At 34.1% G+C, this 14,131-nt stretch overlaps 1 protein-coding gene across 1 annotated transcript; it reads right to left on the reverse strand.

The window, feature by feature from the left end:
- Positions 1-1,723: 1,723 nt before the first annotated feature.
- LOC145617697 (uncharacterized) lies at positions 1,724-13,444 on the reverse strand. Its single transcript, XM_081672438.1, has 20 exons — positions 13,100-13,444; positions 12,638-12,724; positions 12,475-12,543; positions 12,247-12,379; positions 12,092-12,138; positions 11,838-11,924; positions 10,854-10,915; positions 10,298-10,340; positions 10,135-10,215; positions 9,011-9,130; positions 8,113-8,218; positions 7,691-7,754; positions 6,799-6,841; positions 5,692-5,955; positions 5,449-5,610; positions 4,971-5,117; positions 4,133-4,285; positions 3,810-3,896; positions 2,277-2,345; positions 1,724-2,172 (listed from the first exon to the last, which is right to left on the reverse strand). The coding sequence occupies exons 1-20, from the start codon at positions 13,229-13,231 to the stop codon at positions 2,065-2,067; spliced, it is 2,064 nt and encodes a 687-aa protein (XP_081528564.1). The 5' UTR covers positions 13,232-13,444; the 3' UTR covers positions 1,724-2,064.
- Between the last annotated feature and the right edge of the window lie 687 nt (positions 13,445-14,131).

Below are 14,131 nucleotides of genomic sequence, written 5' to 3' on the forward strand. Positions count from 1 at the left end.
AATTAGGGTCTGTTTATATTTACTGAACTGAGCTGAACTGAACTGAACTGATTGGAGCTGAACTGAACTGAACTGATTGGAGCTGAACTGAACTGAACTGAACTGAAAAATTAAAATGCATAAAACTGAACTGAACTGAACTGAAAATAAGTAAATATGAACAGGCCCTTAAGTTATAATGTTTCTGTAATAATCTATTAACTATTACTAAAATAAAACGTTACTGATGTCATCACTCTCTGCATATCACTCAGACACTCACATAATATATTTTCACGCCTAAATGCAAGGATGGTGTCATTATTTTTTTGTTATTTTGTTATTTTTTTTTTTGGAGCTACCATATTTATTTTTGGAGCTACCATATTTAACAACTTTGAAATTGAAAATTAGAACCTTCTACATAACAATGACAACCTATCAAATTTATCTTTAAAAATGAAACAATTGTAAGCAGCACACTAATAAATGGACTCCTGAATTGAAATATGTATAAGGCGACGTTGAATAGGTATTATATCATAATTGTAATGAAAATCTCAAACTGTAAAATTACAAATATTTTTGTACAAGCTAAAGGTACATAATTCTTATTTATATTTATCCGTTTTTTTTAAAATGTACAAATTATAAAAATAGATCTTATATAAATTGTGCATCGCACGGGTTTTAAGTCTCTAACCTAGTTAAAAACTATTTGAAGAATAAAGGCATAAAGATGAAATTAAACAAGCTGTTACCATTTTAATTTTCATATGAAATTTTTTTCACTATGCAGGATCAAATTAGGTCCATCTACATCTAATTATGCATGTTTTGAAACATGTTTATGTCGGTATTAAACTACTAACTAATCCAAATAAACTAGATCCTCAGACTTTTTCTAGTAGAAGCATATATGCTCAAATTAGACTTTCATCACAAAATCATTACCATTTTGTAAAGGTAGTGGGGCTCTTTATGTTACTTAATTATGGGGACAAAAGTTGAAAATTTTTATCAAAAAGAAACATTGTAACAAATAGTCCACTAATATTTAGCCAACTTTTTTGTAATTCAAAGTTCCAAAAAAAACATTCATCTTGTCTTAGTAGATGTCAAAGCAAAACATCATTAAAACAAAGTAAACTTAGTGATGTGTCTAGATTCACTTCCACCTTATGTCTAAATATGTTGAACTTGAGGGGAGAAATTTATATATTTTATGACGACCACATGTATTTAATGGGGGAAGTAATCATATTATATATCATGTCATGTTGATTCAAATTTTATGTCTGAACCAGAATTAGTGGTAGTTTACCAAACAAAAACACAAGAAAAGGATGCTTCTTTTTCCCTCATGAATAATGGGGTTGTGAAGCTACAGGGTAAAGGAGATGTCCCCCACACAGAACACTCGGGATCGAGCCTCGGGTACCTTTTTCCCTGTACCGTCGAAGGGTTGGCCTTCGATCGTGAATGGGAAGAGTTGGACAGGAACTCTGTGATTGGCTGGCTAATGTGTGAGGTCATGCTGACTTGTAAGAAAAACCTACCAAAGAGACACAGAGTCAAGGATTTGTACAAATGAGTTGAATTTGGCAGTCTGTTATCATATAGCTTGTACGAAGTATTCGCTACGTTCATGGATTGAATGTAAGACTTGAACTGCTGATATCTGCCGTTCCTCAGGCCAAGACTTCAAGGTTTGCTCAGAAAACACAGATCACCTTGTGTAAAATAACACAAATCACAATTTAAGTGGATTAAATATACCAAAAAATACAATGTTTGCATGATTACATATATATGCCCAAGAATAAAGGACTTCACTAGCTAGTAGAACCTAAGATACAAACCTTGGTTCTGATCAAAATGACACGCTAAAGCAACAAATTTAACTTGGTGTGTACGTGTGCTGAAAATTCCGCGGTAGATGATTTAGAGTGATTTTTTTATGGACAAACCAAGTAAAAAGGATGAATCAAAATTTGCTTCTGGACAACTCGCAGCTGAGAGAAACTTAATCGTGCTCACACAATTCATTACTTCTCAGCCCAAAAGAGGTGCAACACCATGCATTTATCTTTGTGACGAAGATTGCTTGTTTTTCTTGTTGCCTCCTCTTTTAGAACTTAATGCAGCCGCTTCCTGCTCTTCTGCCTTTTGTTCCTCTTCTAACACAGCCAGCTACAGAAAGCAAATAAAGTGATTATTACGGCAATACAAAAGCTTGAGTATTCGAATATTTTGTCTACTTTAAAATATATAAGAGCACCATAAGCCTAAAATACCTCATCCAAAAGCGGTTTGAGCTCTCTATATCGAGCTTCAGCAAAATCAAAACCATCTTTCCGTAGCTCCTGAAAGACAAACAAAGGAGCAAGTTATGTCAGATGAATCTCGTACATTTTACAACAAATGGATCAAGTCAGATGATTTAGAGTTGTAGACTTGTTGATTTGGACTAGGCAGAAATGATTATTTGACGCTTGCATGTTACAAAATCATAAGACCCTGAAGTAATAATATGGCACTTCCAATTGGTGCAGCCATCCAGTAGCCAACACAAGGCATTTGGTGATGAGACAAGGAGAAAGAGATCATGATCACTTGATTCCAAACATAATTCACTTTAGGTTCGGGGCATGAATTATACAAGTAGAAAACACATGGTTTGTTTAAACATTGTGGAATGCAAGAGCAGAGATTATTTGGAAAAGTGGAGAGATAGTTGAGTAAGGGCAGTAAGTAATCACAAATATAGGAGGAAGATTGACAATTTTCATGAGTAGAAGCTAATTGATAGGAGATAAGAAGACCGGGTACTAAGAAGGCACTGGCAGCACCCTTAAAGGCTAACTCTAGAAAAATTAAACATAGGCTTCCAGTTCAGTTGTTCAATAGGTGATCTTCAGTTCATAGGTGTCCACAATATCCAAGGTCAAGCTTTGACTGTAAATTTGCCTATAAGTATACTGATATAACCAAAAACATATTTTATGAGATGAACTTATAATAATTAATTTAATGTATAAGATTTATACATAATCATATTATTTTGAGTGGAAATAAAGATCAAAGACTCAAGTTTCAACGTCGAAAAAACAAGTAGTTGAATTGGGTGTCTTCTATAACGAAATGGAGTAGCATCTAAATTACTTCAGTCAAAAGGTAATATTAATGCAATTCTGGAGGGGACCTCTTACATGAAACATCCAAGTGTCCAAAATATTGCAAATCCCTTTTATTTACTCCCTCAATTTCCCATTAGTCACATTAATAATCAAATCCCAATAAAGCAATACTTTGTATAAGTTTTCAGTTCTAAATCCAATGTACTTACCATTAACTTCATAATATGTGTGCAAACTTTTACAAGTCAACTATTTTTGACTTGAGGTAGAACTAAGTTGTATAATTCTTTAACTCATATGATTACCAATCATTTTCAAGATTTCCTTTAGGTAAAACAATTCTGGGAAAATAATAAACCCTCTTATTACCATTTTGATATTTTATTAAGGCCCCATTCTCTTCACCTTATTCAAAAGTATTCAGAACATAACTTAAGTTCATCAAATATAATTTATGTCTAGTTAAAAAAAAAATTAAGTATAGCAATAATTATATAATTTCAGTTTACCAAAATTGAGTTGAAGAGAATATATGAACATTTTGGCAGATCTTAAATATCGAAGCATAAAAGAGGTAAGTAAAACTAGCACCATAGACACTGGTAGAAGACAATAATGGACCACAAATTAGAGGGAAGTCATAGCTTAAGAAAAAGGCAAAAACATGAGGGGAAAAAGAAAGTAGCTCACCTTGCCAGTGTGTTGAGTGTGTTCATATGCTGCCATTTGCCAGTACATATTTGTGCGCTTATAAAAGTCCTTCAATGATTCACCAGGCTTCACAAGAAATAAAGAAAGTTAAATGAGTGCAAGAAAGAATATATCAATAATCAAGCCAGCTAAACAATAGAAACTACATCAGTATAGCTTATAAATCAAGGTCTGACATAATTTCCAATAGGACTAATGCCAGCATGTAGGGGAGATTTGCATGCCATTTTCACTGAAAGTAAAATGGTATGCTTGTAAGAATTCATAATAAGTTAGTGAAGGATGCAAAAAACAATAAGTACCACAGGTGTCCTCATTGAATCAGAAAGGCCAAGACTAGCTCTGATTTGCTCTATTCTAGCACGTTTTTCCTTCCTCCGGAGACTCTTTCCAGCCCCTTTTATTAGAGCAACTGCCTCTCCTACTTGACTTGATTTTCCATCAGCATTCGCAGCCTTCAAAAAAAAAAAAAAACAGTTAACTTTTTGCTTTGTCCACAAGGCCCACAAGGCCCCACGCCTTAGGCATGGTGGCAGGGGTGTTAAATGTTGGAGTGTTAGCTGCACAATTGCAACACAAGCCATACCCTTACAGTTGCAAAGAAGCTATTATGGTTTAAGATCCTTGCTTGAAAAGGTGGACATTTGATAGAGCCATTTCACAGCAGAGAATAACCAGACAGCTACTCATGCACCTAACTCTAGTGGTAGCTTGTGGTACATGAACTACCATATTTTCCAACAATACCAGAACCATATTTAATTAAACTGGAAATATATACATATTTCCAAGCTAATTTTGACATATATATCCCTCCAAGGAATCAAAAGAAAGAGATCAGAACTATCCATCAGCTGTGGTGGATTTAAAGGCATTTTCATCTCAATCTAGTACAGAAGCATTAAAATATCAATATCCACAACCTTTTCACAAATATAATTCAACTCAAACACCAGAATATGAGAATAGTACCAACATAGAACATGAGCTAACTAAAGAGAGATACAGAAGGGACAATTAATCAGCTTTCAGCTCAATCTAGAACACATGAATAATAAACACAAACAATAACAAAAGGCAGAAACAAAGGGAGCCAGTAAATAAGATCCTGTTCAAATGTAAACAAGAGTAGAGAAGCACCTCCATTTCTACATCATCATCATCATCATCATCATCAGTGTCTTCACAACTGCTTTCACCATCTTCACTATCATCATCTCCATCATCATCATCTTCTTCATCTTCATCTTCATCTTCCGAAGCTTCAACCCATTCAGATTCAGAAGCCTGATATCCAATAAAATGAACGGAATTAAATTAATTGCCAGTAGTATACGCAGACATTTTTTATGAAGTCAAAACTTCTAAATAGTGACTGTAATGCATAAATCCTATTTCTCACGAAATCAACACAATTCATGATATTAGTAAATACATGTAAAAGTAGATTAGGTCAGGAAACTGAAGTTCATTAAATGAAATCTAAGTTTAAAGATGCAGTGACCTTTCAAGGCACAACTCACAAGCTGAACAAGATCATATTACTTTCACTTTGCAAAATACTAAGATGAGCAGTACATATTCTGGGAAAAAAAAAAAAAGGAAGGCCTAAACTTACCTGTATTATGCACTTCCATTCATCTAGTTTGCTTAGGTTAAGTGTGTACAGATCATCAAGTGTGATTTCACGATCTTTGACCTCCATCATGCCTCCATACAAGTATAAAGTATCCCTTCCAACAGCCATGCACGCATTGATGCGTCCACAAGGCTTGACAACCTGTAAATGTGTATCACATTACAATACAGAACTACAGAAACAACCATAAAGCTTAATAGCCAAGCATTTTGAAATACAAACCTCTGGTAAGGCAATAGTTAGTGATTCCTTGCTAGTGCCAGGTTCACAAGACCCTCTATCATTTTTTGGACCCAGTTTATCACTGCTGCCAATATTGTCTGTCTCAAGAGACATATCACCAACGCTCTCCTCCAAACCATTTCCTACTTCTTGGTCATCCATAACTGTATCAACTCCATTTTCTTCACCAAGATTTCTATCTGATGAATTAACCTTATTTTCTGATAACAATTTATTATTTTTGTCATCAGTAATCTTTTTCAACTGCAAAAACATATAAAAAGACGCCACAATCAGAGGCAACATCGGTAGAATTGTATCCACCAGCCCAAGAGAATATACTGGTGATCCCACCAACACCAGGAAATGAGGAAAGAATTAGAGGAAAAAAGCAAGCAGAATCACAGAAAGTTATTCCTCAACCTTATGCAAATACTCAGGAGGTATTTGGCAAAGGGCTACTGGAGAGATTGTAAGTTTGGGGGAGTTAGCAGTTTGACCAATCCGAAAAGCTCTCAATAGGTATCTGGTAAAAAGCTTATCGGAGAAGCTAAAATTATGATTGGTTCCAATAAGCTCTTTTACAAGAAGCTCAAATTTGAGGCTTAAACAAATTGATAGTAGCCAGCTAAAAGAGATCAATATAGTCAATTCATAACCTACTTTTAAAATTTCGAACAGCTATCAACTTATACCATATAGCTGACTTTACCAAACAACTACTAATGAATCAACTACTTTCTATTACAATATAGTCAAACCAGATACTAAAATAAACTCTTACAATCAAGTTCAACTGTTAGTTCTTTGCCAAAAACAGCATCCGAATATTCTACCTTAGCCAGAATCCTATGCAGAAGAGCCAAAATAATGTCAATTGGGATAATTAAGTTCGTTGTTGTTTCACTTTTCTAATCAAGGGTCTAGAGAAATAACTTCACTGCAATTGCTGGTTAAGGCCATGACCTAACCAACCCTTAATGTTTCCCTCATTTGTCATATTATTCAAGAAAATGAAGAAAAGATTTTCACTCCCCTAACTATCAAACTATTGGAAGATTAATCAAACACATCTAATGCCCAAATAAAGGCTTTAGAAGTAAATACCTTATCTTTGCTGGACTTCTCCTTGCGGAGCTCCAGTGGGTACCTAATAGAAAGAGGAGATGGGTTAGTTCCAGCAAGTAGAACTTGTCGAAACATTTTTTAGCACTTGAAGAGAATAGATAAGCTGATCAGTACCACAGCTATGTTTAGTAACTTAGTTTAATTAATCTGATTTGTTCTTATCTGACAAAATTTGACCTTAGGGGCAATATCAATGTGATGTTAGATTATGAAATTTTCATAACTTTTCTATTTTAATCTAAGATATTTAGCAACAAACAAGCACAAAAATTAAGAAAACATTAAATAAGTTGAACTCACAATACAATCAATGGATTTTTCATATTTCAAACTCCATCTTATACATTGTTTTATAAGTTCTAGTTATAGATCTTATCCCAGTGATAAAACAAGCTATGTTCTGATAGTCCTCAAGGGATCTTTAAGGTTTAAGGTTCTATTGAATCACCATGGGACATGGGTTCATGGTTTTGGTATGAATCCTTGATAATCCATTCACAAGGTCTTAAAAGAGACGATTCCTATTAACAAATAAAACAAGGGAAAATTTCACATTATCTACCTAAGTAATTACAAAGCATAGGAAGGAGGGTTTTATAAACATAGCGGTCAAGGAGTGACGGTGCCCCATAATAAAACAAGCACTATTACATCCCTATAGTAGCTTCATATGGGAATATGGGATTTCCATCATGTCAGGACTCAGGAGGTTGTAACTTGATAGAGCAGAAAGATATAATTTTATATAGACATTAGTTTGCAAATGTGAATTGAAAGCCAATGGCATAAAATGTCATTTTTGTGCACTAATTTCGCCAGAATGACATTAATTTACTAGAACTATCCAAATTAAAACTATGACGATATTTACCAGCGGTGATTGTCCAATTGAAAGCCATATAGCTCATTTAGAAATAGACTCATCATCACATCGCCTGTTTAAATAAACAAAGCAGGTCAGCAAGAGAGCATTGTAGTCATAAAAGGCATAATAGAAACTTGGAAAATTCCAAACAAATAAACAAATATAGTACAACACCACGAGTTTTCAACTGCAAAGCTTGGCAAGTATAGAATTGCAGATATCATAACCACTACTGTAACTTTAGGTTTGATGTGGTCTAATTTTAATTAGAATGATTAATAAGCTTCCGTAAAAAGGTGAAGGGGACATGACCTATGCCTTTACAAAAAATACCTCTTCAACTTTGCACAATTACTTGGAATAGTTTAGTAAATGAAAAGAGCAGTGCAAGCAAATTATTTCTTATGAAAAGTAATTAATAAACTAACCACCAGCTTCCATGTCTACCACTCCTCCAAAAAGTACAGCTCTTTTCTTGTGCACACACATAGAAAATCCAGCGCGAGGTCCTGGAGGCATCCCACTTTTCTTTACCTGATCAGAGGAGACAAAGATACAAAGTTTGTAGAGAGCACAAGACTAAGAAATGAAATTCTGGCTAAAACGATAAACAGCTATGGGCAACACAAAATCGTACAAATAACTATTCAAATAATAGCTCCAGCAAAAAGAAGTCAGCCACACATAAAGAGTTTAACAGTACATGCTTATACAGGTATTAGTGATGAAAAGAATGAAAATGATTCCAAGACAGCAAATCAAACAGCAGAATTTCAAGATATACTGCTCAAAGCTGTTTTTAGACATTAATGTCGACCTATTTAATATCCCCAAGTTTAATTGATATCTAATGGACCAGAAAAATATCATTTCATACCACCTTCAGCATTTCCAATCCACAAGAAGTTTTGTAGGACCCATTCATTGATATGCATGCTCCTATTTTTATTCAGTATACACATTGGAGGGAATGACAAAAGCCAGAGGGAGTAACAAAGACTGGAGAACACCTACTTTTGATATCTGTTCCAAATTTGTTGGGTCAGAAACTGGATCTTAGCATCAATCTAAAACTAAGACTGATCAATGTACTATAAAAATGTGCAGCAACTTTGATATCTCGGATTAAGAAATAAAGTTGAAGTGAATTTTGATACTGATTGCAGTTTAATAGTGAATTTGACTGTAATAGTCTAAGATGCAACAAGTATAGCATCAATATGCTATACAGTATATAGCAATATATAACATGTAAAACAATTTTCACTATAACAAATTTAAAAGTTGATAAATTGGAAAAGAATTAACATTCTGATGTGCTCAGACCTTGTTCCATTCCCATGTTCTCGGGTCCAAAGACCACATATCAGAGTGGACTACTCCCTTCTCAGAGCTGCTGTTTTTATCCGATGACAGTTCTTTGAAATAACCTCCATACAAAAATATCTGCAGTGTCATAGCAAAGAATTTGTGAACAATAGTTGTACAGGAGTTCAATAAATCTCAAACCTTGACACTTGATAGTAATATCAAGTGAACAGTATAAAATTATATAATTCAGTTAGCATAGCCAATCTTCCCAAACCACAAACATTACAGAATGACCAGAAAAAAAATTATTAAACAAGATTTCTACTTCTCCTTCAAACAACCAAGTACCTTGGTGCCTCATTAGAGCATAATTCATGAGATTAAGTATATTATCCTTCCCAATAACAGAGCTAACTCGACAAAAATCAGCAGCACCAAAATGGAGAAACACATTGTCATTAGAATGGCTATTTCTGTCTAATGGGATAGCTTTATTATGCTACCAAGCAATGATTAATATTGACTCTTCACAGAGTCATAAACAAAGGCCTTCAGTTGTATGAATCAACAAACACCGGCCGCTCTAACAGTCTTTCTAAAATCCATCTCTCAATTGTCAAGTGCAAATCTGTTAAGATTCTGAATATAGAAGGTTCCAGAAAAAGACTGGCTCGATGTCATTTGGGGTAGAATAACCTTGACATGAAGCACCTTATTTTGTTTGCCCATTTTCTTCAAATCTAAACCCTCCAGCTTAAAAAAAGATTATAATTCCACATGCAATCAATGAATCTGATAAGAGCTTTCATTGAATTAAGCTGGAAGATGTACTTCATTCATCATACCATAACTGAAACTCTAGAAAAATGTTTTGGAAAGTTGTTCTCATCTCGCAATTAAAAGCCAAAAAGATAGTAGCATTCAGGAATTTTAGTTCCCACAAGACTGTCAAATATTAATCTAAAAGCAAGATGTGGTAATAAAAATAATAATATTACAACATAGACCCTAATTTGCACCATGTACATAGCACAACAACATAATAAAGAGAAATAGGAAACTAGGCGCTGCATGAGTAACAGCATACAACAGAGTGAGCGATCTAAATCCAGAATTAAAAAAGGAGTCATTAGTCTAACCTCATCTTGATAAACAGCAAGCTGAAAACCACTCCTTGGACTGGGCCACATGCACCCAGGCCGAGGCTTTATTTCTTGCCACTGCAATTCAAAACAACACGTCAATTTTTGAAAGCAAAGGAATGATAGAAATATTATACCAAATGAGTTGGTAAGTATGCACCTTGAACTGATCCAGGTCAAATACATGCAAATCATTAAGGTACCTGAAAAGATAATTATGAAAGGGTCTCGTCATAATATATATTTGCTGATCTGGCAACATGTTAAACACGAACACTGAAATACTTAATTATAAGCCATAAGCAATGAGTATGAAGCCCCAACTGTTGCATGCTAATTCACAATTGTCAATGTCTAACAGTACTATTATATCTATGATGAGTCAAATCCAGGAGACTACCAATATTTATAAAGGGAACAGTAAATCAAATTATGTAAATAATGGCAAATTGAATTACAAGGAGTTTAGAAAATTTTAAATGGAAAAGAGACCCCCAAAAAGATCCTATCATTCCTCTCAAGCTAAATAACCAATTAACCAACAAAACGATGAAAATAGCCTTATGTCATCCGAAGTTTGGAGTGTGATATACCTTAACAATATAAAAAGAACAGTATTTTAATCTTGATGAACACAACTTAATACTTCATCAATATTAAACAATTAAAAAAAAAAAAAAAACCAAAGAACTAGAACAAAAGATTGAAAAACAAACCTTACTTCTCTAAGGGTATCATAAAATCCACCAAACACTATGATCTTGTGTTTGTACAGAACCTGCAAGACATTACTGATAAGCCAGATGATAGCCAGGTCTACAAAATTCAAAAGTAACTTATACAAATAGACCAGTGAAAGCAAACGGAGCATTTCACAACAAAACAAGCTACTGGTACAGATCCCGCTTTAAAATCTGGAGAAAAGAATTAAATAAATTGAGCTGCACATAAAACAACATCCCATAGTGGATCCTACATCGGCATGATTTAAGGAGATCCAGGGATAAGATCAAGATTCGAGGATATACTGAATGTACTATAACAAGATAGGAAAAAATTGGCAGACCAGCAAAAAGGTATTGCCTAAAACCTGACTACCTCAATTCTCATTTTCAAGCTAGCTGTGCTTATGTCTAATTTAGTGAGAAAACAACCTTGTTCCACTTGACCAAAGTAAGGAGTGGTAACAAAAACAATACTCTATAGTCTATACATAACAGAACTAAAGCTGAACACAATATATTACAATCTACAAAAACTAGCAAATAAATATTGCAAAACCAAGACATAGTTTTGAGCATACGGAAACAAAGTTCCATCGCATGATTAGACAGTAACCAAACCAAAGGAGCATTCTCTCACACTGAGTGAAATGTTTCAAATCTTCCATATGTTTTACAAAATTAGTGTAAGCGATGGCTATGTTCAACAAGTCATTGTATCTCTTAACAGTTCACAGCATCAGGAATCACATTCTCTAAGAATGCTTACAGGTCTACAATCAAAACAATAGATAATCTATCCTGAAATCCAATAAAATCTGCAAAGGAAGACATGGAAACTGAATGCAAAAGAAAACCACACCGCAGCAACTTCCATCTAAACAGGGAATAATTCATCACCTTCGCTGCTTGGCAGAAATCTTGCAATAACTAATAGTCCTAATACTGAAGGAAAAAAAAAACATATGCTAAGCTTACCATCCGATGGCCAGACCGTGGACTTGGAGCTCCCTTGTAATTTAATTGCTCCCATTGATTTGTCTTAAGGTCTAATACCCAAAAATCCTGTTATGGAAAACAGTAATCCCTCCATTAGCAATGAAGTAGTACAGATTATATAGTGTAAATAACAAGCAAGTTAATCAACTCTTCTACGTGATATCAGCATCTCTCAACACCCACTCTCAATCCTCCCCTCCTTCCACTCCCAGAATAATATATGCAGGTTTTACCTTATAATGATGAAATCTCTCCTGATTTGGAGATGTGAATTCACCACCTGTATCAGTCATTAAACAAGCCATTAAGAAAAAAATTTCTAGGTGAAATATAATTCAAAAAAGAGCAAAGATTCGTCAAAATTCTTTGAATCAATATCTGTTTGTACCAAATATATAGAGGTAATTCTTCCAAGCAACAGCTTGATGTGCACTACGAGGTGGGGGGCTATTAGGGCTCGATACTAATTTCCAATCTTGCTTTTCAATATCAAAACGATAAAGATCACCATAGACATATGTCTGCATTCACCACATAAAATATCAAAATGTCACCCAAAGAAGCCAAAAAATAAAAGCAAAATATTGATTGTCTTAAAGATGTCACACAGCATAACCTTATTGCCATTGTAGAATTCACCACCATATAGGATCAACTCTGTCTCTTTCAATGGATTTATAGTCAACTACATAACATCAAATACAACTCAATCAATAACCTACCAAAACATCAAAGCAACATTACAAACAAACAACAAATCCAAAATGCAAGAGAAATACCGAGCCATTAGACCGAGCTGACGGCGCAGGCACGTTTTCCTCAACAAGTACTTCCTTCTTCTTAGCTTCCTCCTTCTGAATACTTAGCTACATAAACACACACAAATCCCATATTAGCCTATCATGTCAAAATTAAATTCAGAAATACCAGGTACCCTTCACTATAAACCATCCACATAAACCCCACCTCCGTTCGGATTATATAGTCACGTTGATAGCGTAATTTAAACTAACAATGCACAACTAAAATCAAACAAACATAATAGTATAACAAAAATTTCACATTATCCAAATCAAAAAAGGGAAAATACCCATCATCATAAAACCCCCCAAAACCCCGAATTTAGAATATAAACACCACAAATTATGAATCATTAATTCAAAAAAAAAATACCCAGATAGTAAAAATTACAGTATATGATAAAAAGAGGGTATTTTTGAAGAGAAGGAAAGAGAAAGAACCAAAATGGCGTCAATGTCATCTTCAGGAGAGAGCTTCTTAGACTCACGGCGAGCTTTTTTCTCCTCAGCTTTGGCAGTTTTTTTCTCGGTTTTTTCCTTGCCTTTTCCTGGCTTCTTTTGCTTCTTCCCCATTCTTTTGCTGTTCTTCTTGTTCAAACAGAGAGACGTTCAGCCAAACAAGAGTTAAGAAGAAGGGCGCCTGAAACGATACTCAATTCAGTAGCTTTGCAAAAAATTTTGCTAGACGGCGGCTATGTTCTGATTAAGGAGTAATTAACACTTTTTTTTTTTCTTTTCTTTTTACACAATTTATTAGGCCGTAAAATTCAAGTATGATCATTTTATATATCACGGTCTTATGAATTTATGGTATCATCTCCATTATTTTAGCATACATATTATGGAGTAGTAAAAATACACATATGGGGCCATGAGCAAATTAATTGTACCGTAATTTGCCTATACATAATTACATAGTTAAATAAGTAAATCACTAATCTATTAAGTGATTTTTTTAATAAGGAAAGGGATCCTAATAAGTTGAAACCTCTCACAGGTCAATCTGATCCGAGTTAGCAGACTAGACCCTTTAGGAGTAGAGAAAGGATAGGCGAATTTTCAACTCCAAAGTACCATTGTGGTTAGTAAGGTTTGATCCCACAACTTTAGTTGTGTACCACTAAAATAAACCAAACAAGTGAATAGTTTTTAATCTAATTATATAAAACTTCAACATATTATTAAGGCTCTCAAAAATTAATGATTATTTATTGAATTAATTAAAAGGTTTAGTTAAAGAAATTTGAGCCTATACAATTATTTCTCCAAAGTTTGAAATTGATCAACCACTCCTTCCTTTAATCAAGTAAATTTTGTCCTCTTCACCTTATAAATTACTACTCCGTATTACAATTAAAACTTAAAATCAACTTTAATCAACAAAAAACCGCCATAAATTCATTACTACATCTTTTTAAAAACTTCATGAATCGGTAAAAATAAATTTTTAATCATTCCTTTTCAATAACTAGG

This window comes from Chenopodium album, chromosome 3 (genome assembly GCF_948465745.1).
Source record: "Chenopodium album chromosome 3, dcCheAlbu1.1, whole genome shotgun sequence".
Taxonomy (NCBI): Eukaryota; Viridiplantae; Streptophyta; class Magnoliopsida; order Caryophyllales; family Amaranthaceae; genus Chenopodium; species Chenopodium album.